Source organism: Ambystoma mexicanum, chromosome 5q (genome assembly GCF_040938575.1).
Source record: "Ambystoma mexicanum isolate Mex_15411 chromosome 5q, UKY_AmexF1_1, whole genome shotgun sequence".
NCBI classification, from domain to species: domain Eukaryota; kingdom Metazoa; phylum Chordata; class Amphibia; order Caudata; family Ambystomatidae; genus Ambystoma; species Ambystoma mexicanum.
Window position 1 is genome coordinate 1,094,959,355 of NC_090933.1, and position 25,588 is coordinate 1,094,984,942.

The 25,588-nt window shown below is 44.7% G+C and overlaps 1 protein-coding gene across 4 annotated transcripts in view; it reads left to right on the plus strand.

Annotated features, from left to right (window-relative positions):
• Positions 1–24,075, plus strand: part of NSMCE2 (NSE2 (MMS21) homolog, SMC5-SMC6 complex SUMO ligase) — a 933,269-nt gene extending 909,194 nt beyond the window's left edge. For all 4 annotated transcript variants that reach the window (XM_069621620.1, XM_069621621.1, XM_069621619.1 and 1 more), the window contains exon 7: positions 23,740–24,075. In XM_069621620.1, the coding sequence (XP_069477721.1) occupies positions 23,740–23,854 (115 nt within the window). In that variant the 3' untranslated portion in view covers positions 23,855–24,075. The remainder of the gene's footprint in view (positions 1–23,739) is intronic.
• The last annotated feature ends 1,513 nt before the right edge of the window (positions 24,076–25,588 follow it).

Consider the following 25,588-nt stretch of genomic DNA (forward strand, 5'->3'; position numbering starts at 1 on the left):
AATATATATCAGCGCAAAGATGATTATCACTACAATTATCACACGATTATATGGATGAGAGAAGGAGTCAGGATAGACAAAAGAGATTCTACAATGCAGTTCTGGATATGTTGGAATGGGTTGGATAGGATAACTTAAAAATAAGAGAGGGCTATGGACAGTTCTATGCTAAATACTCACAACTATGGGTTTGGAATGGGCCCGTCAAGATCTGGTCAAAGGTTTGGACTGGAATTCGCTCGCCACCGGACAGGTCTCAGGCGCTTGGTTCTGCTCTCAGCAAGGCACTATGTTCTCTGCACGGCCTCTGGTTCTGGATCTGATGGGTTTGTTCTGGGTTACAGCTTTGCTATACAGGTTTGGATCTCTGGGTTCTAGCAAGGGTTTTTGGCCAGAAGCAGCAAAACAGCATGGCAAGGCTGTTGGATTTGTGTTGCCCCTCTGAAGTTTGGGGTTAAATCAAGTTGCAAGATTTTAAAGGCCAGCTGAGAAGGGTTCAGCTTTCTGGATTGGGCCTTCTGCTTCAGGGTTCTGGAGTCTGGATAGCTCTGGATCTGTATTCTCCTTCAGAGCACTTCGCCAGTAGATCAGTGATGGTTGAATGTGTGTGTGTCTATGCCCTCAACAGTCCCTATTTATGTATTTCCCAAAGGGGTGGGGAGGCTGATTATACTAAGCCCACCCTCTAGGAAACTGATTGGTCCCAGTATTCCCTCTCTCCTGATTTGAAAAGGAAACAGTGTGTCATGTTGTGTCATAGTGTTTCTACCCAGAACATCTATTTTTCATAAAAAACATTCACAATATCACCAACTTGCTAATATTACATATTTACATCCCAAATTAAATAAGGCACGCATCCGTCAAAGTCCCATCTTCTGGAGAGCTTTGGTTCACAAATGACAGTTTTTCGCGCTTTTGGTCGGTTACTCAGTGTCAGTTCTGTACCAATTTGTGTACATACATGCACATACCATCTGGGCATATTCCTGTAAAGTTTCATATTTTGAACATTATCCCAACTGCTACAAAGTCCACATTTTGATAATTCTGTCTCTGAATATTGCACAAGTTCCAGAGTAGTTTCCACTTGTGAGCAACATTTTCATTTTAATAACCTCTAGATTCCATATTTTTACCAGTTCAGCACAATTTTCTATAAGTCTTTTTCAAAAAGATAATTTCTGTGCTTTCTGAATAAACAAACTGCTTGTCTCCGCCCCCAAGATCTTGGCTGGGCTAGAGAGCAGTCCCAGGCCTCTCTGACTTTGGCATCTGGTTCCAGCCTACACCCGAATTAGCATTTCCTTTGAGTCAAAGGGAGTCTTTTGTCTCCTAGCAGAGCACAGGCCAAAGTGCTCCTCCCTTTTCCTTTCACACCTCCCTGCCAGTTCCTTAGCAGAGGGCAGGGGAAAAGATTCCTTTGTTTGGGTGAAGGTGTGGAATGTCTTTGAAGCTCAGTGTAGCTGGTTTTAACTTTTAACACAGTATTTAAAATAGTTTTGTCCTAAAATACAAATTACATTTTTAACAAATATATCCACCAATCTCTTAATTCCAGCCTTTTTAAAATATAGTTTTGAATTGTATCCACCTCTATTGCTTCTGATAGCAAGTCTTTCCTTTTCATAGTTTGGTTTCAATGTACCAGTTTAAATTGACAGGTTAAGTAATCGCCACATTCTGACACAGGCGAGTAGCGGTACTGCGGCCATTGTTGACATATTCTTCCAAGCAAGCATCTTTAAATGAGGATTTTCTTCTGATCAAATATGTTTCTACTGACATTGTGCTTAGGTGAATTCTTTATATACAGTGATGTTTCACACCCAACAAGGAGGTTGGATCTCTTGTGATGTTTGGAAACCATGATTTTTGCACTTTCCACAGTCAAGGAAAAACGGATTTTTAAACAGCTCTGTGTTTCAGGACTGCTTTTTCAAATAGTTTCATTTTCCTCTGTGGCTGCCAAATGATGGGTTTTGGCAGTGGTCTCCTGTGTTGCCACTGACATAGTCAAAAGGGTGATTGGCAGCCTATTTTCAGGTTTTCCTGTGGACTTCTGGGGGATTTTAGCGCACATAATGCTTTCCAGCGGCCATTCTGAGGTTTCTGATGCAAGCAGTGCACAGTAAAGTTGCAGGGCATCGACTAGTGGGTTGAAACATCCCACAAGGTATACCTAGAACAGGAGGTGGAAGTGTTGGGGCTCCCATGGCTGTTTAAATGTGCCTGCAAGCACACTTCAGACCTGCAAATACCCAATTGCCCCACATTTATACACACCTTACTGTGATGGCGAGCAGAGTTTCTGCACCACAGATCATGCCTTAGGAAGAGTTTTATTAGCTGCAAAATCGATAGTGTTCTTTAGCAATAGAAACATCCTACCTTTGATCTGGTCTTTACTACCTGGGAATGTCCACAAAGTTCAAAGGGACCTCTGTTTAGTATGCCTCCACAGAGACATAGGTTGTGTGCTCACTTCCTTTTGCAGTGAAGTTCCACTGGGCGATTGGCCCAGTACCAGCTGAAACACTTTCAATTTTCTGTGACCTTGGTCCTCGGCCTGCAAAGATAGTTGACACTTTCCTGGCACTGGGGCTGCAGCACTGGAATGGGACAATGCAAATCCCTTTTGCTTGGCCCTCTGTTCTGTATTAGCAGATTGTGGCTTTCTCTATCCGACCCACCATGAGACACCAGTCATTTGGTGATGGCTGTGGAGATGAGACTGGAAATCCCAATGTTTGCAACTCTACGCTGAGCACCCATGCTGCTGCAGGCAGAAGTTGCTACTTTGAGGGTTGTATGGTATGTGATCTCAAAAAGGCTTAAGTTGTTAGTGGTTGGTGGACTTGCACATGTCATTTTCTCTATTTTAGTTTCAAATGTATTTTTTCTCCTTTGCTTTACACTTCACCTCTTTTTTTCATCTACTCTCTTTGGCTACTGATCATCATGATTGATTAACTTGCTGATGTAAGCTTGACTCCTGCGAATGAAGAAGCAGAAAGGGAAGAAACGAGCACCGGCAAAGTCAGTACATTTGGCTCCTGCAGTGGTTGATTGAATTTTACATTTATTAGTACGAAATCTGTCATTATTTGAACTCTACTTACCTAATAATTTCAAACATGTCTGCAAGTTAGTGCTTGCAGACAAATGACAGTAGTAATTGACATAGTAGATGGACTTCTCTTCACTGCAGTGTACAGAAGTCTTTTAACTATGCGGATAACTGTTAAGTTTCAGCAGACACTAACTTGCATACATGTTTGGAACTTTTACTGTAAGCATGTGAGCTAGGGTTGTGGGGATAGTGATCAGCTAAGGTGGAAGGGAGAAGGTATGAACTAAGGTGAGTGGCTGTTGATAAGCATAAGTAAGGTAGGCATGGTGGATCTACGTGATCACTGTGCGCCCCCGCAATCCCGCAGATGAAAATACTGAAGCCGAAAAAGTGTGCAGTGATCACATGGATCTCGCTGTCCCGCATTCCCCCTACCCAAAACCCCTCTCTCCTGCCTTACCTTTTCTCTGCTAGCCTAACTTCGCTCCGGAGCCTCTTCTCGCCCGTCTCCCTGCAACGGAAGTTAACTATCACTATCACTATCATTGTTCCTCCCCCAAAATAGTTTTTTCCTCCACTTACCCTTCTTTGCCTCCAGTGGACAAAGCAGCAGCCTCCAAACCCCATTTTACTGAACAAGGAGGGTGGTGGGACACCCCACAACCCCCGCTTCTCTTGTTCGGTATATTGGGATTCAGCATTTTGGTCACTGCCAAATGTGCATTCAGCATTTATTTTTCTTTGTAAATGGGTGATACCAGAAGGGTAGGTGGGTTGGTTGGGGTAAATAGAGGTGACCTAGGGTGGGTACATTCAGGGACGGTGGCTGTAGATTTGGGTGGGCTAGAGTGGGGGTCAGGTGAAAGGTGGGTGAGTGTTAGAGATAGTGATGGGTGTGTGTATGGCTAGAGAGGGCTATAGTTAAGGGAGGTGAGGTAGGGTGGGTGGTGTGAGAAACCTGATGGTATTCTTCCACCTACTCCCTCAGGATCTTCTATTCAGATGGCCAGGGAAGGGCCATCACTTTTGGATCCTGACCCTGGGGGGTGGACAAGCGAGGGAGGATCACCTGATTGGAGGGTCACGAGTGATTGGGAGGAGGATACCCAAGGGCAAGACATGGTATTCCCCCAGTCCCAATAATACCCCAACCTACTCTCCCTCAGCCTTCATGGGGTTTTTTAAATCTCAGCCCGTCTCCCCCTCCCCATTTCCAACAAAAACTGAGACGAGGAGGAGGCAACTAAGAGCAGTAAAGATTACCCATAGAAACAACATTGGGAAAGTAAGGGAATCCTATTATAGAAAGAACTCAAGTTATCCCACTAATAGTCAGGCAAGGTCAGGCAGGCATTTAATGACCACTCACACCTGACTCCACTGTTTTTTTAACTATAAAAGGTGTGGTTTTTCACAAGAAGAGCGAGCTGGGGATGCTGTGAGGGACTTAAGAAGCCAAGGAGCACAGAGCAGCAGGAGTGAAAGCCTGGAGAACGGCGTGTCGAGATGCTGTCCCAGTGTTTGTGAGGGGCTGCAGCGTGGCTAGGGAGCTGTGCCTCCAAGGAGCCAGAGTAAGGCAGCCTGTACCCTGCTGGTGGCGTTTTGGAAAATGTTTGTTCCGTTGGGACATGTGCCGGTCCCAACGGTGTCTAAGGGACAGGTGGTGAGAGCCTGACCTCAACCCCGTGTATCCAGGGGAACCGCTTGTCAACGCGACGCTGCCAAGTGAGTGAGTGAGTGAGAGAAACTCTGGAGCATGTGTTTGATTGAAGCGAAGCGGGAGAAAGAGTTTTAAAGCGGCATGGAGCGGAAAGGTTTAAAAGTGTACGAAGGACAGAGTGTGAGAAATAAGCAGAAGAAGAGAAAGTAAGAAGGCATTTGCGCTAGCAGCGAGAAAGAAACAGACGGGTGCAAGGATGCACGTCAAGGGAAGAGACAGTATGTGAGGTGCGAAGGAGGCACGATAGAAAAGCAAAGGCAAGTGCAAGAGTGCACATTAGAACAAAAGGAACAGAAAAGGGAAGGTGCAAGTGTGCACGAGGAGAAAGCCAAAGAAAACAAGAAGGGGTGCAGGAAACACCTGAAGGTGAAAGGTTTAAAAGGAAGAGCAAGGAATAAAGAGAGAGGGTCTACAGATCTGAGTGGTCACGCCTAGGAGGATGTTATGCTTGTGTGAAATGCGAGCTAGAACATGGCATCAGTGCGCAGCCATTTTGGACACTCATCTCCCATCACAGTAATAAAAGCCTGCGTCTGCGCAGGCCTCGCAGAATAAATGAGCATTTCAGTAGCAAAGGCAGAGCAAGGTCATGTAACTACATAAATATTGTTGCTGAGTAGACTTGCTGTGGAGAATAGTTATGGTATTGTAAAATCCAAACTTTATGCACCGCTATTTACAGACCTCAGAGTGGTGGCTTATTGGAACAATTCGACCAAACATAAGAAAAAAGAAACCTACTGCACAAGCTGGTGGAAGACGTGCGCAAAAACTGGGATGACCCGTTATCATGAGCCCCTTGCCTAGTCCAGAAGATGTCATGACACTTTAATGGGTTCTACCCTTCAAACTGGTTTATGGTCAGGAGACCCGGATTGTGCAGGATATTTTTAAGGAAGGTTGAGAGGCCCGGGACAACAGATGAGAACAGATGACCCTGGTCTTGGAGCTAGTCTGCCAACACTTGAAACAAGCACAGGATAAACAAGAGGATATATGGCTCGAAGACCCGACTGCAGAAATTTAAGGTGGCAGATGAAGTACTGGTGCTTCTCCACACCTTTCAAAATAGGTTTTCTCTGAATGACATGGCCCTTACCTAGTCATAGAAGTGATGAGCAACTTGAATTACTGAGTGCAGCACTGAACTGGAGAATGCCTCACAATACACCACGTCAGTTGGCTAAAGAAGTGGAAAGAATATGAGGCGCACACAGTGGCAGTGATTGCTTAAAAGCCAGAATAATTAAGTCCAATACAGAGACTCCCATAGTCTGATTCCTGAGATTATACCTGCCCACCAAACACAAGACCATGCATGGTTTTGTCCCCCTCTTTGCAGAGGTATTCTCGGAGAAACACAAGAAGGGATTTATTTTTTCTCTTTCAAATCACTACAGCCATAGACCAAGTCAGTTTGGTTGCGGCTCTGCCAGATACCCAAGGCAGAATACCAAGTGAGTCATGATAAAATCCATTCTGTGCATCATTGCGCGCACCCTCTGTCCTCTCTGATCGTGTTTGCCTGAGAAGTGGATGTCAGCTGACCATTTTCTATTGACTTCAGAAATGTCGATGAGATTTCACATTTTGACACAAACTCTATGCACGCAAAATGATTCCAATGATTGGGGACTCAAATCTACTTTTTACACTAGATTTCACAAAGGAATACCGCCGCGCTCCCATTGTTCCTGAAAACAAAGAGAAAGGTGTTTTCAACCCTGGAATAACGATTCCACTTTATTATGCTTCTTTTTGGCACACATCCGTCCTAAGCCACATCTCAGCAGCTTATGGATTCCACATGAATATGCAGAAGCACACATTGATGACCTCATTGCATACATTAAAACCTGGAAGACCTATAGAAGACCTCTACTTTTAGTAGCTCAACCCCTAAGGAAGGGGATTAGCAGCCAATCCAGCAAAATGTTATCTGGCATACACTACAGTCAAATGCGTAGGCTTTGAACACTGTAATGGACTAGTAAGACCACAATCAGGAAAGGTAGCCACTGTCTAGAGAAGTTGCCTGCACGTGTCAAAGAAGGAACTGAAGGCATTCCAGAGATTTGTCGGATACTGTAGACGTTTTATCCTCTGGTTTTCAACAATCGGAGGGCATCTCCTATTTATTTGAAGAACAGGGGTGTCAACTACAATCAGAAAAGACTTAAAATTCCATCTCTACAGATGGTGGAAGCATTCCCACAAAGGGTGCCTGTACAGTAGCATAACAGTAGTAGTGAGCCAGTTTAGGACGGTGTAAGAATTAGGACATATACCAGGGACAAAACCAACAAACACAATGTATGTAAGAAAACAGGTGACTTACAAAGAGCGGAAGTGAGAGGGGGCACAGGGAGGGTATGGGTTGGTGTGGTTCAGTGCGCAGCAGGATCGGGGTGTGGGCGAGATGGTGTAAACTGAGATACAATTAGGCATGTACCGAGGAGCAAGACCATTGCTAGCTTTGTAGATTATGTAAGGGTGCAGAAGTAAGGCTCAGACAATGGTAGCATATTTCTGGGTATAGACTTTTATTAATCAAGAAAGAATTGGAAAAAGGCCTCTCTATCCCTGAGGCTAAGAGGGGGTTCCCTGCCTCAAAGAAAACACTAGTGAAATCGTCAGAATGTCTAAAAGTAAAAGGGTCTGTCTCTGTCGTGTCTCAAAAGCCTACTACTGTCCCTAACACTAATTACTTAAACCAACTGTGTAAGGATGATCTCTTTCCAAAGTAAAGGGTTCATGGTAGTTCAAACAAACAGAAAAGTTCCCAGCCCTTCAGGTAAATAGGTGATGAAATAAACAATGTTCATCATATATGTTCTTGTTTTATGGTTCTCTTATTTGTATGAGATGTGCTTTGTGTAAAAATAGTCATAATGTTGACTAAAATGCACAAAAAAACTAGTAATGTTCATTATGTGAGGAAGGCATGGTATCAATAGTAGACACAGACACAATGGATAAAAGTTTTGATAACTTTTTTTTATAATTTGCTGGGGTTGGTGTAATTTTTAACTGGCCCTAATTCTATAATGGGAGTAGTCTAGACTATTAAATAAACAATAAAGCAGTCCAACTCAGTCTAGTCAACATAAAAAGGCCTATACTAAGAAAACCTAACCTTGCCCTCCTCAATAACAAATGTGTAAAGGGAATACAAAAAAGGAAAAATAGTGTCCTAACAGAAATTTCAGAATGGCTCATGTAACAACTCCCTTACCCACGGTCAGCAGCACAAGGTCTCAAGAGTTTCATAAAAAGGATAGGTGGAAGGCACAATGTCAGCTTTGCACACTCTGGCTCTCTGGTGCAGTTCAACAGTTCAGGCTTGGGCTTCAAGCTCTTACCAGTCTATTAAGAAAACCTTTGAGCGTTGTCCGCCTTACCACTAATCTTTAGAACTGTTCTTGTATTTCACTTTCCCACAATTCAATACAGGCTTTCACTGTGCCGGGCTCAAGCCTGTCTTTTCTCTTTGTGGGGGTTCCCTTCCCCATGTTTTATCCTTCGACAGTATAAAGTGTGAAGACTTTCGAGACTACAAGGATTTTACATAGAGCTCTGCATGACCATTTCGACTTCCTTTCAACACTTTCACACTCCGCAATGTTCATAACACCAATGCTTCTCGGTACTTGTAGTTTCACTTCTGCCGTCTTGGCATCTTTCACAGTTCATGTGCTCTTTACTTACACTCTCAATGGTTTATAATCTTCATATTCCTTCTAAGTTCAAATATCTCATTCAGTTACTTTCTTGCTTTAATTTCCCGCTTTTCATTTATCAAAGTACAAATATCTCATGTGGTTACTTTCTTATAAAAACAAAACACTTCACTGAGACTTTAAAATGTGCGACTCACCTTTGCAAGACCACTCTGTTACTTTGTATACCTTTTGCCAGCATTCAAATCATTGTCCTCTGTCTTACGCGTCTCATCGGCACACGCGCATCCTTTATTTTCTTGCTACAAGCTGATTAACACAAAACCAGGCTTTTGTTGCTTTCAAGGGGCAAGAACATCAAGAGTATCAGATATAGCAGAGTGGAGCATGGAAAGGGCTGTGTCAGGGTGTGAGTCGGCCAAAGGGGGAGTGGGGCGAGAAAGTGGCGGCGAAAGCCTCACCATACAGCCGCTTCATTGGTCGGATAATCGAGAATGTGTCATCCACACAGAAACCAGACACCCAACTTAGAATGCATATTGGTCACACACTCTATTCAGACAGGTCCTACCACAAGGGTGTACCCACAACATACAGTCACTGGGAAGGCTCCAGCCAGTCTGGCCTGACTTCCCCACAATACCATATACGTTTCTTCCACCCAATAGCCACTCAGGGGAAGGGACAAAGTCAGGACTTCCCAGGACTTTGGGAAAAGCAAGGTAACAGGTAATAGGAGACAAGATGGCCCTGTGGCCTCTTGGTTTCTATCAGGAAGCCACTGATTCCTATGGCAGGGCCTGGGTATCCCAAAATGGAAGATACTCGGAGCACCTGTCAAATTCAGCATGGAGCTGCCACCAGCCCATATCCTGCTTGTGGACCACACACAGGTGCCCACAAATATACACTTGGGGCACAGTGTTGTACCCCCACCCATGGGTGCCGTAAGGCTATCCCCTGGGTCTCTGTTCACCACAACCAAAAAGAGGAAGAGCTGCACTTCCAGGCGTACCAACTGGGCTCCTGTGCAGAAATAAACTCAGAACACACATGATAAGGGAGTACAGGACAAGGACATCGAGGCCCTGTGCCTCCACTGCTTTTCCAGCATCACAGTCACCCCCCAGACTGAGGTTAGGGCAGTCTATTCTCCCACGTGATTGAAACCCTCCTCTAGACAGTCAACATACCTTCTGGAAAGGCCATCTGCATTATCATGACTCTTCCCTGGTCTATTCTCAATAGTGATGTCTAGCCCTTGCAGGCTAAAGGACCACCTGAGCAGTTTAGGGGTTTCACCCTTCATCTGCATAAGCCACTTTAAGTGCTTATGGTCAGTCTGGACCTTGAAGGTAGACCCTGTAAGGTAGGGCCTAAAACACCTAAGGCTCCAAACTATACTGAAACATTCCATTTCAAAACGAGCCCACCTAAGTTCTCTGCCTTTGAGTTGCCTACTGATGAATATGATAGGATGTTCCCTCCTTTGTCATCTAACTGGGACAAGACAGCTCCAATTCCGGTGTGACAGGCATCAGTTTGAACAATAAAGGGTTTGCTGCAACACAGGTGCCCTACACAGACTTTCCATCAAGCCAACAAAGGCCCTCTGACAGTCTTCAGTCCAATTAACCTTCCTCGGTCGCCTGGGTCATGTCCGAGCTGTCAGAGGGGTAGCTATGGTTCCATAGTCTGCTATGAAGTTCTGGTAATACCCAGTGAGGCTAAAAAAAAGCTCTCACCTGGGTTTGAGTAGTGGTAGTCTCCCAGTCATGTACATCCTGTACTTTATTGGGGAGAGGTTGGATTCGACCTCCTCCTATCACATGACCAAGGCAAGTGACTTTCCCCTGAGCTATCTGGCACTTGGTGACCTTGATAGTGAGGTTAGCCCTTCGCAAAGCCTGCAACACCCTATCCAAATGAGTCAAATGCTCTTCCCAGGTGGAACTGTAGACAGCAATGTCGTCTAGATAGGCTACACAAAAGGCCTCCAGCCCACTGAGTGCATGATTGATCAATCTTTGGAAGGTGGCAGGTGCATTCTTCAACCCGAAAGGCATGACTCTAAACTGGTAGAGCCCCTCGGTTGCTGAGAGCACAGTTTTTTCATTGGCCTGGTCCGTCAGAGCTATTTGTCAAAAGCCTGAGGTAAGGTCAAAGGTGCTTACAAATTTGGCAGCACCTGTGGTGTCCACGAGCTCATCAGCCCTGAGCAATGGGGGCGTGTCCGTTTTGGTGCCGGCATTGACTCCTCAGTAGTCCACACAGAACCTCCAATCCTTGGTACCTGCCTAGGAACTTGACTTGGGACAAGGACCGGACCAGGGACTGGTTGAGGGTTTAATTACACCCAGATCCAACATCTTGGCGACCTCAGCCTGGATGTGGTCCTTAACAGTATCTGACATTTGATAGCATCTGCTTTTGACAGGTACACGGTCACCAGTGTCAATTTCCTGCCTGCACCCCGGCGTTGAGTCCTAGTGTCAGTGAGAACCGAGGGGCATACTGCCGGAGCAAAGTCCTGCAGGCCCTCTGCTGCTCTGGTATCCGATCTGGAGAGAGATGTACTCCCTCCACTCAGCCCTCCTGAGGGTTGCTATGTAGCAATTCGGGAAGGGGCTCACTCTCATTATCCTCTTGCTCTGAAGCTAGCAGAAGACAGACTTCCTCTCGCCTGTGGAATGGCTTGCGCCGGTTAACGTGAAATACCTGAGGGGCTACCCCAGGCACTCCCATGTCAACCAAATAGTTGACTTTGCCCATCTTGGAGATTATCCTGAGGGGTCCAGTCCACTTATCTGCCAAAACTCGAGGCTTGGTAGGCTACTTCACAAGGATCTGCTGTCCTGGAGTCCAATCCACTTGTGAGGCCTTAAGGTCATGACCGTACTTGTTTAATTCTTGGCTTTCCCTAGGATTCGCTGAGCCTGGCCAATCATCTGTGCCATCCTCCATCTGAGGCCTAACACATAGTCCTCCACTTGCTAGGCAGGACCTGGTGGGGTGGCTTTGTACGTGATTTCAATCCGGCATACACCCAAGTCAACGCCTAGCATGTAGTGCACAACTGAAATCCTTATTTATTTTTGTCCAAAGGTTCTTTATTCTGAACGATATACCACTCATATCACGCCCTTCTCCTGGAACCCCCCCGGTCACACTGAACCAGGAATCGGGCTGGTTTGCAAAGGTAAAGATTTTTATGTATTTAAGATTTTATCACAATATGTCTTAATATGTACACAACAATCGCCAATGGGGTGATGTAACTCTGAATAACCTCTTTAATACACAAGGAGTAGGTAGTGAGCAAAACAATTCAGCACAGAAAATAATACTTGTGTGTGGTTTCAGATTGGATAGCACTGTGGTTAAAGGTTCCCCCTGCACACCCCTCAGCCCCCCAGTAGGTAATGTAAAGAGATAGGAGGAGAGCAGGTATTCAGGAATGGCAAAATCAAACAGACTATCAATCACACTTTCCCCCTTTCAAACACAAGAGAAAACGGAATTGACTGTCAAGCTGTCAGATTGGCTTTTAAAGTTATCCTTAGAATGGACTGGGCAAAAACACCAAATATGGTCAGAATTGCTGAAAATGTTATAACATCTTATGGGAGCCACTTTGGATAGTTGCACACAAACACAAGCAATGATTTAATACCAAGAAACAATTTGAAATCTTAAAATTCAAGTCGGAAGCAATTAAAAGCTGTTCTACACGTGTAAGAATTTCCCAAAATGAAAATTTGCTGGAAACTTTTCACTGCGCAATATTCGCGATAACGGGGAACCGATGGAATGCAGTATTAGGTGTGAATTAAAGCTGTGGATGTTAGCTACAAGCAGAAGTTGGAATTCTGTTCCTAGCACAAAAACTGAGGGAGATATATACGTTTTAGTAGAGGGCTTTTTTTCGAGATAGGCGCAAGAATGGAAAACAGGAATGCACTTTTAAAATGACAAAAGGGTTTCTTAGAGGATGACTATGAACAAAACGAATATCACACAGGAACACAGTCACTTGATGAGAATGACTGCCTGTGGAGGAAACCTGCCTTCTTCAGATGAGAAAAGATCAGCACAAAGATAGTTTTAGCAATACTACTACAGGAGGAAGATAGGATGGTTGGATAGAGAGTTCAGACAATTCAAAAATATTCCCAACAATACAGGTTCTGAATACAAGATAGGATGGGTTTAAGATAGGGATTGACTATGCAAAGTACATATGCCAGTGACACGTTTCTTCCTATAGATACTCACTGGATATGTTTTCAAATGGAATCGTCGGTTCTGGTCAGGGGATAGGATCTGGTTTAGGACAGACAGCTGGGCACATTGTACTGGGCAGGATCAGCAAGGTTCTCTGGTCACAGCACGGCACAGGACTGGACTGGATATGCAAGGCACTCTGGTCACAGCACGGCAAAGGACTGGATGGGATCTGCCCTTCTTGGTTATGATGATATTGATTTTCAGCAGGCAAGCAGTACAGCGCAGCCTGGCTGTATTATGATGCTTCCCCTTAGTTTTGTGGGGTTCTGGTTCTGGAATTTGAGTTTCTGCTTTGCCAAGTTTCTGGAGTCTGGAGCAGGGAAGATGTAGAGTTCAGCAGCAGGGTGCTCCGCCAGCATCAGGATAGTGAGTGAATCTGTCTGTCCTCCTGAGTGGTGAGCTGTCCCCATTTATGCTATGAACGGATGTCATAAAGGGTGTGTGTATGGGCCGGTTTAGCCTAAGCACACCCCTTTGACAGGCGATTGGGTCAGAGTCTACTCTCTGCCTTGATAGGAGAGAAACAGAGTGTCACCTTTATGGTGTGATTTTATGAGGCTGAGAATCCACCCCTAGACCCTGAAACACAATATCTACGTTTGGCACAATACCTATTTACACATGTGCAACCTCTATAACAATCACATATACAGATTACATATTTTACATAGCAGCTACTCCTAAAAACCCTGTAGCTGTGGGATCTTGTCTCTGCTTTTCACAGAATGTTGCCCTTTTCACCAGGAACACCATGTCCAATTTATCAGCAAATTTCTACAAGTGTGCGTGTTTAACACAGGCATGAGTGTATAAAGTTTCACAATTCTAGCGGAAATATATTTTGCGTAAAATCACATTTCTTGCCATTTCTTTCCAGAACATGTCACACGATTTTGCCGCCTCTTGAAACGTGCAGCCAAAATTTAGATTCACAAATCTATTACTTTTATATTTTTCGCAATTTTGACTGGCAAGTAATAAGTCTTTAAAAAAAGGTTCTTTGTTAATGTTCAGTCACAGATGGCTGTTTGGGTCCGCCTCTTTTTGTCTCCCTGCAGTCCAGGAGCAGTCTCCTCCCTGTTTGCTCCTCGCAGAGGCCATTTACGACTGCCTTCACACCTCACATTTCCTTAACTGCAGCTGGTCATTGTTCCTCTTGCCTCTGTAGACCAGGTTCTTTCCCGCCCCATAATTAACGCTTCTGTATGAGAAAATCTGTTATTCCAGTTTGGTAGCTTCAGCCAGGCTTATTTTAATTGTTAATTCTGTTGAATTTTTCTTTTGCATAAAACAAACTTGTATCAAATCACAGCTAAAATTCTCATTCAAGATTTTAAACCATGGGATCAAAACAGTTACAAGATGGGTTACTATCAGTGACAGGCCTCTTAGATTGCAAACATTTGATTTCCAGTTTATACATGTTAAAGTTTAATCAGGCAGGCAGCTGTCATCACAGCAGCTCTCTGCTGCACAGAGATTTTTGACATCCACAGACAGGCCACTTTTGCTGTGGAAATCTCTTTATGCTTTCAGCTTTTCAGGACCTTGCAAGTTCACAATGATTTCTTAAACTAAGTGAATTGTAGCACCGAGTAAGAATTTTGGATGTTTAAGGGTGTTCTGTACCGGCATTCTGAAGTTTCAGCAACAAAGAAAAGGGGATTTAAAGCAAGATTTTGGGTTTCATTTAGCAAAGCACTGCTTTTTCCTTCTGTACTCCATTTTCAATTGTTGTGGAGCCCAGTGACATATTCCAGGAGTGAGAGCTCTGTTCCCCCACTGACAACATGTGTGGCAGATTAGGCAACCATCTTTTTGTGCGTTGCAAAGCGCGATTTTCAGAGGTTTTGGCACGCACAAGGGTTTTGCGCCATTTTGCTATTTCTGGCACCATCATAACACAGTGATGCAGCATAGCAGAGCAAAAGTGGGACAATACATCCCACAGCTTCCAAACCTTCTCTTACTAAGGCAAGGGGACCCCCTCGCGGGATGTCCAAAGCAAAGCTCAAAGGGGCTGAAACCAACACCCTCTTGAGGCACTTCTCAATAAGCAAACAGCAATCATGGCAGGAAGAGATCTCATTTCCTCCTTAGAGGCTCTTCCAAAGCACCCGACATGCCCTTGAGAGTCTTATTAAACCTCTCAGCCAGATCATTGGTCTGGGGATGGTAGGCGGTGGAGAACTGATGTTACTCCGCATTCCTTCCACATCGCTTGCATGTAACTAGACATGAAGTTGGATCCTCTGTCAGAGACCACCTCTTTAGGGAATCCAACTCTGGCAAAAATGCCCAGGAGAGAGCCCTGGCAACCATCATGGCAGTAATGGTCTAATGGGGTATCGCCTCAGAGTACCTAGTGACATGATCAACCAGGACCAGGATGAACCAGTGTCTACTTGGACGTGGGAGGGTGTAGGGGACCGACAATGTTGATGCCAAACCTCTCAAAAGGTGTGCCAACCACTGGCAAAGGCTGCAGTGGGGCCGTGACACTGCCTCCAGTCTTGCCAGACAACTGACAAGTGGGACAGGTCCGGCAATGGGACTCCACTTCTACTCCCATCCATGGTCAGTAGAAATGTGCAGAGAGCCTTTGCTTAGTCTTCTTGGTCCCAAGATGACCAGCTAAGAGCACCTCATGTGCCACCTCTAACAGGAAGGGCCTGTAAAACTTGGGTACCACTAACCTCTTGAGGGCAGTAGGTTCAAGCTTAGTGGGCTCACTACAAAGGAGCTCACCCTCCCAATAAATCTTGAACGACCTAGGCACTTCACCTTGTGCATGGGCATGGGCCTCTTTTCTTAGACCCTCGAGAGATTGGCACTCTCTCTGACCCTTGTAGAAGTTTCCCCAAGAGGGCCCCACTTTCAACCATTAGGCATTGAAGGTCAGGGTGATCCTATGGGTTGAGCACCTCTTCCGCAGGAGGGTCGTCTGGCTCTTCTCCCTCAGGAGTTAAGTCTCAGGTTACCACTGGACCCAGCCCGTCAAGAGCCTGAATCCCAGTGGGTGCTGCTAGAGAAGGCAGTCCTCTTGCTCTTCCTTCTCGCCTTGGGTTACCCCTTGGGCATGGGTAACTGACTACCAGTCAAACCCTGAGTAACCTGAGAGCTAGTGACTGAGCAGCAGTCAGGAGTAGTCCATCTGCAATCAACCCTAGATAATTCCCCAACAATATGTTGGCAGGCACATTGTTCTGAACCAGGACAGGAAGGTTTGCTGTCTTGTCTGCAATCGTGATGGTGACAAGGGCTACAGGAGATAATTTGGGAGGCTCACCAGCTAACCTGGCAGTTCTCAGAGGAGCACCTACATAGTCCTCTGGCATGCGCAGGGTCGTGTCCACCACTGTCAGACCTGCCCCAGTGTCTCTCAAACCAGTAGAAGGCTGGCCATTCAGGAGGACACTTCTCAAAAATCTGTGGGTTTTTTGTGGGATAGTAGCCAGTACTTCTGCGTACTGGTCCCAGACCCAAAGGGACACTAGGGAAATCTCTGCAGGAGCACCAAATGTGATTCCTGTAGAGGATGGGAGGACAGTGGCCTCCACTTCAGGCATGAACAAGGGTAGGTCAGGCTGACAGCCTGGACAAGTGCCTTACCTTTACACTTGAGATCACCCTTTTTGTGGTCTACAATCCCACAGTCCCAACAAGTGCCATCAATGCAAGGTCTGGTACTGGGTCCACTGGGAGCCTGCTTTACTGCAGGAGAACTGTTACTCTCGCTCCTACCCCCATAAGACTTATCCCCACTAGATGTTTGGTTCTTAGGAGAGGGAGGTTTTGGTTTACTCGACTGCGATTGCTTCTGGGACTCCTCAGACTTCTGAGAGGACCCTTTCCCTTTCTCTTTGACCTTGTCCTTCCAACTGGGTTCCTTAGAGGACACCCGGTGGGAGACCCACTTGTCAGCCAGCCTGGCCAGCTTAAAGGGATCCACAATGTTCTGGTCAGCAATGTACTAACACAGCTCTGGTGAACAGGGCTTCAGAAAAATGCTCAAAAAACAAAAGGTGGGACAATTCAATAAAAGTTTTCACCTTGTTTCCATCAATCCATACCATCATGTTCATATGCTCAGCACTCACCCAGTCAACCCAAGACACATTCTTTCTCTCTTTATAATCCCTGAACATTTATGGTACTGGGTGGGTGTCTTGCCAAACTTGGCAATCAAAGCAGCTTTCATGATCTCATAATGACCCCTTTCTTCCACACTCAGTTTCAGAATACAGTCATAACCAGTCTGAGGCACTCTACTTCACAAACACTTAGCCCATTCTCTTTTATCAACATCATGGATTTTGGAATGGTCACTTGCTGTGCCAATTTCTCTTTCTTCAATTCGTCTTCAGTTTTCAACTTTTTATATTCAAAGGCCATTCGATTTCCAAGGTATTTCCTGAAGAAACAATGCTGGGTTTTGGAATAGACAAACAGGAGAGGGGACAATCCCCGAAACAGATTCAGTAATAACCCCAGGGATAGGGTCCTCAGTGGTTTCACAACCCTTCATCCAGAGCATCGCAATTTGTCTGTTAGTCCACCAGGGCAGCTATCAGCCCAGTCCTAGACTTATCCTCAAAGTCTAACTCCCTGGCGTCACAAGCACTTTGTAGAGCCTCTAAGCTCATCCGGTTCAATTTACCATTTGCAATATATTCCATTGCTTGTAATGTAGTTATCCTAGTACACAACTAAAAACCTCAAATTAACATAGTGTGGATATTTTGTAGGTGGCAAGGTTACACACTGATTCTTAAAACCATTAGCATCCCACCGCTGCCACCACTGTAAAGACTGGAGGGGGGTATCTGTACTCCTGCCCTCTATATGGCACAGTAAAAGCACAGAGCGGCCCAGCCAAGATTGTCTATATGGTAGTATGGACGGGTTAATCAAGGCTTAAACTCTCAGGAGGTGATGTGGGCTGGGTCTTAAGTACAGTGTAGTTCCCAAACACCCCACAAAAGAATGTCCACACACTGGTATGTGCTAACAGTTTTTTTATATATAAATAAGGTTCAAGATATATACATCAATTCATAACACACTTTGTACTCTGGCAATTCTAATATGGCAAATATCTACAGTGTGTATGTGGTACCACACTTAGCTATTGACTCCTTTTAAAATGCATCAACTGCTGACAGTTATAATTGCATACAAATCATATATCAGTGTTTCAGCATAGATCATAGGAAGGCAAGTTAGATAAAACAATGGAGGAATGGTCCTCTAGCTACTAAGACACCATTCTGGGTGAGGATCCCCCCCACCTGGGCAACCTGTAATAAAGAGTATTAACCAGCCCAGTCGGTTAATGTTGAAATAGTCTTGTTTCCTGGTCAAAATGTTCAACTACCCCAATGTACCTGAGTTAGAAGAGCTTCTTCAGTTCGTTGACGGATCCATCAAGAGTGGACTCCCTTTTAAAGCAGGAGCCACAGGACGTCGAGATTACTCAAAGAAATGTGAACACTGGCTTCGAGACAGCAGCTCCGATCCTCGCAGTGCTCGTCGACGATCAATCGTGGATGTCCTTTGAAGATGAGGCGTGCAGTGCACCTCGATGCAAAGAGTTTGGTGCTGCAAAGAAGACTTGGTGAAGAACGTAGGCCCAGCAACAAGCGTCTGGTGTCGGCGTCGACGATTGGGACTCGACCACAGCTGTATTTCAGATCTTCACTTGTCAGTATCTTTGTGGACTTTGGGTGGTGGGAAACCCACCAGCAGATTCTCCTAGCTCGTCGACGACCTTGACTTTCTCTGGCGGGACAAAGCATTCACTGGTGATGGCAAGGGAGCCCTTCGTTCAATGTTCTTGGGCAAGGTGGAGCATTGCAGCTGCGGTCATCGAGCAGCACGGTGTCGAGCCATCCCCGCTTCTGGGAAACACGAGTCGACTGGCTTCAAGCAGTTACGGAAATCCTCTGTACCCCTGTCGATGGCAATGGCCATCGACTGCCTTGATGTCCTGGTATTTTACTTCAAGATTTCTTGACGAACCAAGTCTCCAGTCGACAGCCTTTCCGGACTGGCTTCCAGGGGGCCACGATGAAGATCAGCTTCTGCACAATGTTCCCTCGTAGCTCATGGAGAGGTTTCATCACCAGGTCCTCTCTTGGATCAGTCCTCGTCAGACTCAATGGCTTTTAGATTGGGTCAAAGGAAAGCAGCAGCATTTCTTCTTCTTCGAGCTGGGATTCAAGGATAAGCAGCTACAAGTTTCAACTTCAGCTTGTGAACGCATTGGCAAGTGAGAGGTCCCCAGATATACACATCTGTCCCTCATTCACTCTGCTGAGCAAAGCTCAGTCAGCCAATCCGACAGAAGGGCATTCATACAGGCAGGCAGCCAATCAAGCTCACAGGCATCCAGGCTATTCACTTCCACCGAGATACCCATAACAAGGAATGTGGATTTGGGCAAGCACCCAGCCTTTCAGCACACCATACTGCATTCATGGCAGTTTCAAGCAGGGCTGTCTCATTCATTGTGTCATCCACACAGAAACCAGACACGCATAACATAGAAAGCATATTGATCACACACTCTACCCACAACATACAGTCACTGGGAAGGCTCCAGCCAGTCTGGCCTGGACTTCCGTACAATACCATATATGTTTCTTCCACCCAACAGTCAGGCGAAGGGATAGAGTCAGAGCTTCCCAGGACTTTAGGAAACACAAGGTAACAGGTAATAAAAACGAAGAGGCCACAGGTGCCGTCTTGCCTTCTATATGGAATCCACTGATTCATGTGGCAGTGCCTGGGTATCCCAAAATGGAGGATACTCGGAGCACCTGTCAGATTCAACATGGAGCTGCCACCAGCCCATACCCTGCTCTGTGGGCCACACACAGGTGCCCTCAAATATACACTAGGGGAACAGGGTTGTATCCCCACCCATGGGTGCCATAAGGGTATCCCCTGGGTCTCTGTTCACCACAACCATAAAGAGGAAGAGCTGCACTGCCAGGAGTCCCAACTGGACTCCTGTGCAGAAACCACAGAACACACATAAGGGAGTACAGGACAAGGACATGGAGGCTCTGTCCCTCCAATGTATTTCCAGCATCAGTGTTTGAACAAGCTTTATTCGGCAGTAAATACCATAAAAGCATCAATACATATTTTACAAATTAAAATCAGATTTAAAAAAATGCAATTCATGATTAACAAATACCAATCATCACTACATACCATCAACACGAGAATAAAACATTAAAAAGGAGGAATATTAATATTGACGGATAATAAAATCAAGCCTTCATATGCTCCACAGCTTTACAATATCAATTTAGTTCTTCTTAACCAGACCCTATGCACAAAGTTTGTGACATAATAAACTTTGTTCAAATTGCTGGTACTTTTACAATATACCAAGGCCTCTTCCATATGCACAATACTTATTAATTTAAAGAGGGGGAGCAGATAGCACCTCTTAAGAACCTTTTAACCAGGGCAGGTAAGTAAAAGATTTTCTAATGCTTCTTCTGGGTTACCACAAACATTACATTGTTTGTATAGGGAACTGGTCTATTTTGCAGTAAAAGTAGCCGCCTTAAGAGTGTTAGTTACAAGTTGAAAAAACAAAGCTCATGCATACCCAAGGACCATACAGTCTAAATGGGGCTCAGAGCCCTCTGTCTGCTTCAACAATAAGTAAGGTGTTCCAGTCTTTAAGACGGCAGATGCCCTTTTCATGTTACCTGTTATAGCTTGACAACATTTTAATTTAATCACATTTTTTTAACCAACTGGTAGCCCCTCTGAACTGGACCAGAAAGTTGACCACTCCAAATCCGCTAACCCATGCTGGATATGTTTGAGCCATGGGAGTGAACTCGACCCAGGCACATTCTGTAGGGTAATAATCGTTTCCCTCTATTTTGTGGGTTTGGGCATGCACCACAATCTGGTCCAAAATAAGAATGGCTTGCTACCGGCTACTTTAATCAGGGGCATGAGATTGCATTCCCAGCGGAAGCAGGCCATTGCGGATCCCTTTGGTTGCATGGATAGAGACATCAGAAACTTATCATCAGCCATCTTGATCAGAGTACACATGCAATAACCCCACACCTCAGCTCCATATAGGGATAATGCCCATCCTTGGGCTTTGTACAATTTTAATACGGGGGAAATTGCTTCTCTCCCATGTGTACTAAGAAAATGGTGTATTCCGCTGGTGTACTTTTCTAAGGTGGTCACAGCCTTAGTGAAGTGTGCAGACCATGATACATATTCCGCAAACCTAACCCCTAAGTAATCGTTAAGTTTATTTTCTTGCTACGTTTGCGACCAAACACCATTACCTTTGTTTTTGCAATGTTAAGTTCCACTGAAAGTTAATTGCATATTTTAACAGAAATATTCAAATTACTTCTTAAACCCATATGAGTAGTAGATAACAAGACTGCATCGTCTGCACAAAAAAGGCTAGAAATATATCAAAACCAAGTTTGGGGGGGGGGGTCAAGACCACACACTAACAGTTCTTCAATTATCAAAAACACATACAAACAAAATAGAAGGGGGGCCAACACGTACCCTTGTTGGACCCTCCTCTCTAGCGAGAACGTTTTGATGGTCTCGTCACCAAACCCCAACCTAACAGAAGCTCCATTATTGGTATAAAGTGATTGAATACTAAAATGCATTGGCCCTGGAATACCCCTGCTTCTCAGCACTGACCACAGCTTGCGTTGCGAGACACCGTCGAATGCTGTGCGTAAGTCTACAAATATAGCGTATACCCTATTATTCTGTAGGGAGATATATTTGGACAAGACTGCATACAGTCAAAGGCATTGCTCCATTGTGCCAATGCCAGACTGAAATCCAGCCTGCTGGTGGTTTATATGATTACCCTCACAAATCCAAAACACTGCAATCGGGCCAGCAACACCTTTGAATTGACCTTTCCCATCGCGTTGAGCAGTGAGATTGGTCTAGAATTACCTGGATCCTTATTGTCTCTCTTCTTGTACAAGGGGATAATGTTTCCTACATGCCAAAATTGAGGGACATCCCCCGTTCGTGCAACAAAATCAGACACTCGCATTAAAAGGGGTGCCCAGATGGTTGGCTCTTCCATCTGGCCCTGGTGCTTTCCCACGCCCTAATCCAATAATAGCGTCTTTAACTTCAGTGGTTGAGAACTTCAATGGAGGTTCATCACAGTTCTCCCCAACCAACTGCTGTGAATATGCAAGTGGCTCTTTCTGTCCCTTCTTATAAAGTTTGCTAAAATTGTTAAACCATTCCGCTGGTGAAATGACTTGAGACAGGACCCACTGACTTCAATTAATTACCTCCTACCAGCCTCCAAAAATTGACATGATCACCAATCACACTACAAGACAGTAACTCATCCCATTTATTCACAAAGTATTGTGACTTCTTAAGGGCCACCATAGCTTTGTAATTAGGTGCCTCAAATGGAGCTTGTCAAACTTAACTGCATTTTTAAAGTAATTAATTAGATCCTGCCTGGCTGATAAAACAATCACTCATCAAACCAGCCTTTATTGGCCAGGCTGTACTTCCTGATTTTAAAGAATAGGATGACAAATTCTTCACCATATCTGTATATAAATCTCCCAAAATGGGAGACATGGAATCCGCCAGACAAATACCACTATATAGGGATCAATACGTGCATAAAGGCTCAGCAGGATCACGCTCTAGTCTAATGACCGTTTGACCACTGCTTGGCATTAACAGCAACAGTGATCATACTTCCACCCCTTCTTCCTCCAGAATTGTTATTCCCTCCGGGACAAAGAATGCAACTTAATGGAAGATGGTCACTATCCATCCGCTTAAGTACTTCCATTCTGGTGACCATGTCCCAGTCAGCTGCACTAATCATGATGTAATCTATGCCAGAGCTGCCATGTAGCCCTATATAGGTAGCTACTGCAGATTTGTCCAGGGAAACCCTTCTGTTACAAGAGCACTACCCAGCCTCACCCAGTGACCCGGCCACCTCAATAGCACCTAAATGGAGTCTACTGGGTCTGACAGACTCCAATTTGAGAATGCCAAGCACTACATGCTGGTCATCCCAGAAACCGTCTAATTCTCCTATGGGTTCGTATTGTACGTTAAATTCTCCCATAGCTATAATAAGGGTTGATGTTTATCAACATTCTGCCTTTTCGTAATCATGTGGCACATGGTCTTAAGGCTTTCCATAGGTGCACTCCCAGCTAGCCTGTTTTAAATGTTGAAAATCAGTATATACTTCCCGTTCCGACTGGTCACCTCGAGACACTGCAGATCTGCTGAACCTGTCAGCATTGGTTTAACTATCAAATCCAATGCGGGAATGATCAATACTGATAGCCCCCCCTTAGGTTTATGAGAACAATCACGCCACCTGCGTGTCAGTCTCCTCCTTCTGCACCCTTACAATACCAAACATTTTTTGTTTCATATTTTTAGTGGTCAACGGATATCTTTGACTATTGCGGCCTCAAACTTTATTAGCACTATTGCGGGGCACTTTTAATACATATTGTATATATGATTGTTTGATAATGAATTGCATTTGACTCTTATAAAGTAAAGGATATTTTGTCTGTACTTGTGATTTTATCTTTTAACTCTCCGAATGTAAGTGTACTTGAATTTTGTTATGAGTAATTGTAATTTTGTTTAATATTATCCGTGTTAAAGGTTTGCTATATAACTATAACGCACAATAAATATTTTAAAAAGCCAATTGAAATATCACTGAGGTATATCAATAAACGTTTAAGGATCACTAGTTTGCATGCACTGGAAGGCTCAGTTGTGTAGTTCCAGGTAAATACATTGCACCTTTGCATGAGGAAAATAGTGGGCAGATTGACAGACTTTATCTCTGTGGGAAAAAACAAATAAACAAAGTTGATCTATCCAAAATGTGCACAAGAAAGGGCAACTGATGGATTTTCATTTTTTTTCCTTAGGTGCCCTAAAGTTGGGTGCGATCATGGAGATATGAAAGTGACAGACCTGGTGCTGGATACTTCATTGAAGAGAGCAATTGACAATCAGAATAAACAGAAGGGAAGGCAGCATTAAATGTAGTCAGCTTCCTGCACCTTTTCAACACAGAAAAGTGTTACTGTGCTAGGGTGATGTGAGCAGGTTGTGTATCGTTGGCATCAAAAAGTGATGGTATCGGCTTCGGCTAAACCTCAAAGTGCTGCTTCATAAGAGGAATTATACCAGCAAATCATACTTTCTCAGGTCATGAAACTGCTTCCACATTTGTTTTCTAATAAATACGATTTTATTCAACAGTCCAGTATTTTATTTAACACTCTAGTGCTTAGTTTCCAAATTAAAAGCTAAATAAAATCAAGCAGGGTCAAAGCAAAAATGTTTTCTCTAATGTGTGTCTCTGTGTGCGTGCATGCCTGCCTGCCAGCCAGTGGTTTAGTGTGAGAATATGTAGGTTATGTATGCTTCTTTTTGCATGTGTTGCAGGTTTATGGGTGGATGTTTGATTATGTTTGAGTGTGAGTGTTGTCTGGACAATTTAGTGCCTGGAGTGATGGATGTGTGGTTTTGCCTTTCTGTGTACTTGTGTGGATGGATTTATGACTGAATTTGTGTGTTTATATGAAAGGGTTATTAGTTGGTGTGATAACGTTGGACCAATAGAACACTCGACAAACTAAGCAGATTGAGGCTAGATGAATGCCTGAGAGGTCTAGGGGTTTCCAGCTACAACTCAAACGTAGCTAGATGCAACTGAGAGGATGGAGACTTAGTTAAGTATCCGGTCCTGTTGAAAAGGATTGCTTGTACTGGGATGGATTGCCTACTCTAATGCATACAACCTCACTGTTCTAACACTAAGCTCGCTTCTTGGTTCTACTGTTTTAGGGATACAATGTCCGGCACCTTTCTTGAATTCTCAATTTGCAGAATATAATGTCCAGCACACTTAAACCTCATTCTTGTTTTTCAGGATTCCGCTTATCATAGATATACTCCTACTTCCTGTCCCCCTTTCTTCCATATTGATGGGCTACTTCGTCCCATGGGAACGGGCTGTAGCCTCTTTTGCACTGCAATACAAACTTTCCCTTTAAATAAATGCCTGCCCATGCTGACTCCACCCACACGCCTCACTCAACAGTCCTTTTTACTGCTTGACGCCTTGCACCTGCAGCAATGTATTTTTCTTTTTTTAGCTACTTCCCATAATTATTTTCTTTTGCTATACGCTAGCCTACCACACCCTTGCACCAGCATATGCCGCTGATAATTGGTTGTCGTTCCTGCACCTGCTGCGGCAGGAGGTTCCCTTCTTAGGACACCCATAGCCTTTGCCTGGGGTGTTTGGGCCCTTCACACCTGTGGCATTCTTGTTGGGCCTCTCAGCGTTTGGTTCTCTGGCATTGCGATGCTGCCTGAGGGGTTGGCTAGACCTCTTCAGCGACTCTGCTCCCAGCAGGATTAAGGACTTTGTTGGGGCATGAAGGATCAGATCCTTGTGCTCCGCTCAGGTCCCCTCCACTTAAGCAGAACGAGAGCACTCTCGGTATGATGCAAGAAGGCAAAGGGATTGCATCCTTTACAGCAGGCTTGCTGTTGTTCAAGCCCCTCTGCCTTTTATCTTTATAAGGAAGGGGTCTCCCACTCCTTCTTTGATACTTTCCTGGCCACCAAGAAGAAGACATGTCTAGAATCCTGCTGGGAGTGCAGTTCATTCCAAAGCCCTCTCCCATAGAGATGAACACAGGTACAGAGGAGAGGTATGTCCCCTAACCATCCCCTACGGCCAGTCAGACTGTAAAGCTGTAA